Source organism: Propithecus coquereli, unplaced genomic scaffold (assembly GCF_000956105.1).
Source record: "Propithecus coquereli isolate 6110/MARCELLA unplaced genomic scaffold, Pcoq_1.0 Scaffold51, whole genome shotgun sequence".
Taxonomy (NCBI): domain Eukaryota; kingdom Metazoa; phylum Chordata; class Mammalia; order Primates; family Indriidae; genus Propithecus; species Propithecus coquereli.
The window spans coordinates 5790393-5796128 of record NW_012150952.1 but is presented as its reverse complement, the minus strand read 5'-3'; the positions used below and the strand labels follow the sequence as shown (position 1 = coordinate 5796128).

General features: G+C 45.2%; 1 protein-coding gene across 1 annotated transcript in view; it reads left to right on the top strand.

The window, feature by feature from the left end:
• Nucleotides 1-527: 527 nt before the first annotated feature.
• INO80C (INO80 complex subunit C) overlaps nucleotides 528-5736 on the top strand; it is a 23795-nt gene continuing 18586 nt past the window's right edge. Inside the window, exon 1 of the mRNA XM_012656584.1 lies at nucleotides 528-792. Coding sequence (XP_012512038.1) covers nucleotides 637-792 — 156 coding nt within the window. The 5' untranslated portion in view covers nucleotides 528-636. The remainder of the gene's footprint in view (nucleotides 793-5736) is intronic.

The window sequence follows — 5736 nt, the reverse complement described above, 5'->3', positions numbered from 1 at the left end:
TTCCCTGATATGTGTATGTAACATTTTGTCTGTGTATACATTTGTAGGGGTGGGGATGGGCTGGGGTTAGAGGAAGCAAAGCTTCCATGCTCAAAGGGACCTGTGACTCCTAAAGACTAAGAACCACTCTACCCTTCAAGTCCACTTGGGCACTATTTATACACAAATTTATTCCGCGTGGGAAGGCAGCGACCAAGAGTAAAGCTGATAGCTTGGCGGTCTGTCTAGTCCACTGAGAAAGACCCTACTGTTACTCTTACAGACAAAAATGATCAACCTTCTGCTTTAATGTGAGAGAAGATAACATGCTTATAAATTATAAAAAAACATAGTTATGTAAAATGATCGGGAGATGTTCTATTTCTCTACCACTGGGCATTTCCAAGCACATGCCCCAGGGGCCAGGTTCAGAGCGCCTAAGTAGCAAGACATCACCCAGCTGACACCTTCCCGCCCTGACGGAATGGGATGATCCGAGCTCCGCCTTTTAGATTGCACCAAGAGAAGTCAGAAAGGATGACGAGTCCAGGCCGGGTTTTCAAGCGCCAAGACGGAAGTAACAGAGCGCCGGAAGTTCCAGGGCCCGCCCTGGGAAAGAGGTGGGGGCGGGGAACTAGGAGGAAGACTACGGGTGGAATGGCGGCTCAAATTCCAATTGTGGCCACCACTTCCACTCCCGGGATAGTCCGGAACAGCAAGAAGAGGCCGGCCAGTCCTTCCCACAACGGCAGTAGCGGCGGGGGCTATAGCGCCAGTAAGAAGAAAAAAACATCCGCCTCCAGCTTTGCGCAGGTACGCCATCCGCTCCTAGTCTGCCCCAGCGCGTGCGCGGAGCGGAGGGGGCGGGGCGGGGGCGGAGCCGAGCAAGAGCGCGTGCGCTGGGCCGGGAGGGGCGGAGCCGAGCGAGGGCGCGTGCGCAGGGCCTGGAGGTGTGCGTGCGGGCTCTAGTGCTGAGACACATGTTGGCTCGTGGTGTAAATGAGTAGTTTTTTCTTTAGCTTGGGCACAGGGATTTTGGTTAAAGAATTACTCGTCTTGTATAGGGAGGAGAGAGAAGGAGGTGGGGAGGTTATTATTGCCTAGTAGGGCGAGGCCCAGGACTTTTCTGAGTGTCATTCGTAAGTGAGCCTGTACCCCCTCGTCCATTCTACAGACATTTACCAAGTATCTTTGACATGCATAGCAACTTAATGTCCTCCATGGATGCACACAAAGATGTGTTGATATGTATGACTTCCCTCATCCTGAGCAAAGTGCTTTTCGACCCTTGGTTTCCCCATCCTAAAGTGGGTTTGGGGCGCGTGCGGCGGCTCACACCGGTAATCCCAGCACTTTGGGAGGCCAATTTGGGAGGATTGCTTGCAGCCAGGAGTTCTAGACCAGCCTGGGCAACAGAGCGAGACCCTGTCTCTACAGAAAATAAAATAAATAAATAAATAAGTAAATAAAGTGAGCTTGGTCTTACCTTATGGGGTTGTTAAAGGTATATGAAATAATGTTTGTAAAGCACTGAGCTCAGCGCTTGGCTCAGGCCTCAGAAAATCTGGGCAATATAGGCTCCACAATTCCAGCAAAGGATTTTCAGCAGAGTGGCTTGATTAGATTAGTGTTTTCTCTGGCTCCTGTATTAATTCAAAGCAATAAGAGAGCGTAGATGAGCCGGGCGCGGTGGCTCACGCCTGTAATCCTAGCTCTCTGGGAGGCCGAGGCGGGCGGATTGTTTGAGCTCAGGAGTTCAAGACCAGCCTGAGCAAGAGCGAGACCCCGTCTCTACTAAAATTAGAAAGAAATTAATTGGACAACTAAAAATATATAGAAAAAAATTAGCCGGGCATGGTGGCGCATGCCTGTAGACCCAGCTACTCGGGAGGCTGAGGCAGGAGGATCGCTTGAGCCCAGGAGTTTGAGGTTGCTGTGAGCTAGGCTGATGCCACGGCACTCACTCTAGCCCAGGCAACACAGTGAGACTCTGTCTCAAAAAAAAAAAAAAAAAAAAGAGAGCGTAGATGGAGTGTGTTACTTTGTGCTCCTCAGCATATGGGTGGTATCATTCACCCAGTCAGCAGCTGTTCTCGAAATGTTAACTACCTGTCCTTTCTTCCACAGGTAATTGGTAGTGTTTTTTTTTTTTTCCTTTGTAGTACTTTATTGAGTACTACAGTACTCAATTACATAAGGTACAATGCACAAATCTTAAGACTAACATATGTATACACGCATGGCCATCACCCAGATAGAACATTTCTAAGAGTCCACAAAATTGCCTGGTGACCCTCCCTTGTCAGTACTCTCTTACCTCCCTGACAGAGGTAACTACTGTTCTGCCATCTCTCACAATAGATTGACTTGGTCTGGTTTCAAACATAATGTAAGTTATCATATAGAACATGCTCTTTTGTGTCTGTCTGGGTCCCTTTTTAAAACAATGTTTTTGAGAGTCATTCATTCAGTATATCTGATGCATTGTATAAATGTACCGTCCCTGATGGACATTTGAGTTGTTTACAGATTTTGGCTTTATGCATAAGCTGCTCTGAACATTCTTATACAAGTAGTGGATATATGCTTTCATTTCTCGTGGGTAGTAGTAGAATTGCTGGGTCAGAGGTAGGCACACTGAGAAACTATTAAACAGTATTTCCCAAAGTGGTGGTACTGTTTTTGCATTCTCACCAGCAAAGTATGAGAGTTCCAGTTGCTCTACATCCTCAACAATACATAGCATTGTCAGTCTTTAAATTTTAGCCATTCTGTTGAGTAGCCATTCTGTGTAGTAGTATGTCATTGTTTTAATTTGTTTTTTGAATGGCTAATGATATCAGTCACCTTTTTGTACTCTTATTGACCAATCCAAAATCTTTTGTGAAGTTCCCGATTATGTTTTCTAATAGAGCTTTTTAAAATTGTTGATGTGTAGGAGTTCTTTCTTATTCTTGATTGGAGTCCTTTGCCAGATAAATACATTTGAGTACTTTCTCCCAGTATGCAAATGGTATGTTTTGATACCCAGTTGTTTCAGGACCAAGGAATATAGTCCATACATATTGGGAGGGACCATTGTTTTGACCCCAAAGGTAACATTGATCAACTCACCCTACAACAAGCTTCAGAGAGTAGCCAGATACCTTCAGCAGGCTGGAAATTCCTAATCAATGTGGTGGCAATCACAACTCTGATGGCCTCAGGGCTCTCACTAAGGGGAAGGCTGCCTAGATGCTCCCTTGGGGTCTTCTATATCTGAGCAGCAGCCTATGGAGAGGCTGGAAGAACAGGACACTTCCTGAAATTGTGAGTTCTTTTGTCTTTTCTCTTCTCGTCTTAAACCCAGCTGGTGTTTAGCTAAAGATATGTAACAGCAAGTTACCCCATTTCCACCCTTACGAGGAAGGAAAAAACTTGGCTTCTGTCTCCGGGAAGGAGTTTTCAGTTTTTTGTCTTGCTCTAATCCTTCCACCCTGGTTCCCTGTTCCACAGCAAATGCAGGCATTAGCACAGTACTGCCCTGAGGGCTGCCTGGAATCTTCCTGAGGTGACCCTCATCTGTGTCCCTTGCTCAGCTTTCCTGTTCTATTTCAGTTTGGTTCAATCAGCAAGAATTTATTGTACTGTGTTTCTGGCATGTCCCCAGCAATATACTTAAGACATTTCAAAGGGTTATAGCTTGTCTCCACCCTCCCAGGAGGAGAGAATGACGTATGTACATTGTTTAGTTTTCTGCTGCTACCATTACAAATTACCACAAATTTAGTGGCTGAAATAACACCCATTTATTAGTTCATGATTCTGTGGGTCAGAAATCCCGGCATAACGTGACTGGTACTCTGCTCAGGGTACCACGAAGCAGAAATCAGTGTGCTGGCTGGGCTGAAGACTCGGGGGAAAAATTTGAGTCCAGGCTCATTCAGGTTGTTGGCGGAATTCTGTTCTTCTGGGGTCTGGGGCCTGTGGGTCCCTGTCTGCTAGCTGGCTGCCAGACCCTGCGCATGTCCCTTGCCACACGGCCTTGTCCATCTTCAAAGCTGGCTGTGGAGAATATCCCTTGTGTCCAGTCCTTCTCATGCTTCAGATATCTCAGAATTCTCTTATTGCTGACCTCTGGACTCAGATTTAAAGGATTTATGTGGCCAGGCATGGTGGCTCATGCCTATAATCCCAGCACTTCGGGAGACTAAAGTGGGAAGATTTCTGGGAGTTCGAGACCAGCCTGGGCAAATTAGTGAGACGCTCATCTCTACAAAAAGATAAAAAAAATTAGCCAGACGTGGTGGCACGCATCTATAGTGTCCTACTATGCCTATAGCTTACTCAGGAGGCTAAGGCAGGAAGATCACTTGAGCCCAAGAGTTTGAGGTAATATAAAAGAGTAGTCATCCCTTCACCCATAGATATGGAAGGGAAATATTGACAGTGGGGAATATGTAACAGAAGGAATGGCCTGAAAAAACAGCAAAAATATTTTCTGTTTCTTTAAAACATCCTCCACTCCTTGAGAACTAAAGCCTACAGCCCTGCCTCAGGCCAGTGGTTGGGAGGGCCAGGGTAAGTCTTTTGTTATTTGTGCTATAGGAGGTGGCTCAGCCCAGACTGGTGGAGGGAGGTCCTAGGTGGGATTGTCTTCAGCAGAGATGGTATGATCAGAATCACCAACTGTAGTTGAACAGCAATTGCCTGAAGCTGAGAGTCCAGCCTTCAAAAGCTCTGTATTTCTGCTTATTATTATTAGGATGATGGCATTTCAGACAAGAGTCTCCATCTTCTTCCTTTGCAGCAAAGTAATAAACTTCTCTTTCCTTCTCCTCAAACCACTTGTTCTTGTTTTTCTGATGTGGCCTCAGGGACAAGTGCCTTGAGCTTTCGGTAACAGTTAACAGTGAGCTATGATTGCACCAGTGCATTCCAGCCTGGGCAACAGAGCAAGACTCCATCTCTCAAAAAAAAAAACAAAACAAAAACCAAAAAGGACTATGTGATTAGGGCAGGCCCAGCTGGATAATTGCCTGTGTTTAAGGTCAGTTGTTTTGAGACCTTAGTTACATCTGCAAACTCCTTCACGGCTGTAGCTAGATTAATGTTAGCTTGAATAACTGGGAGAAGGTGTGTGTACACCAGAGGTGGGGAACTTTGCGGGGGGCGGGGGGGTGGTGGTGTCTTGAAATTCTACCTATCACACATACGAAACAATCAGGAAGACATAGTAATTTCTAACCTTGCGCCAAAGCTAATTATAGGTATTGTCTCATGTTGGTGCCCTATTGTGGCAGGACACAGGGAGATGAGTACTTGGTGTGGTGATGGTAGTCAAAGGAGAGGTGGGGAGGCAGAGGGACTTGAGATTGGCTTTGAGGGGTGGTGGGTTTACATGGGAAAGCATCCCAAGCTCGGAGCTGTACATGTATAAGATTAACTCAGATTTCCCAAGGTTTCATCAGTGGGGATGTAAGTGTTTTTCTACGAATGATTGTATTTCTTGAGTTAGAAGAGATTTTATAGATCTTTTACCACCTGTTTCCCTACTTCAATAATTTCAGCTATATTGTTTCTTAAAGGAAAGAAAAGCATGTAAAACTTTCAGGGACTTTTAAAATTTACAAAGGGCATTTACATAGGACATTAGAGTGTTTTTCAAGATTGTTGAAAATAACTGATATAATGGATTCTTAAGGTGAGTTTTACTTTCCAGAAATAATGCATGCTGTTTCTAAAGTAAAATTGAGTGCATAGTTGAAATTTAAGGAT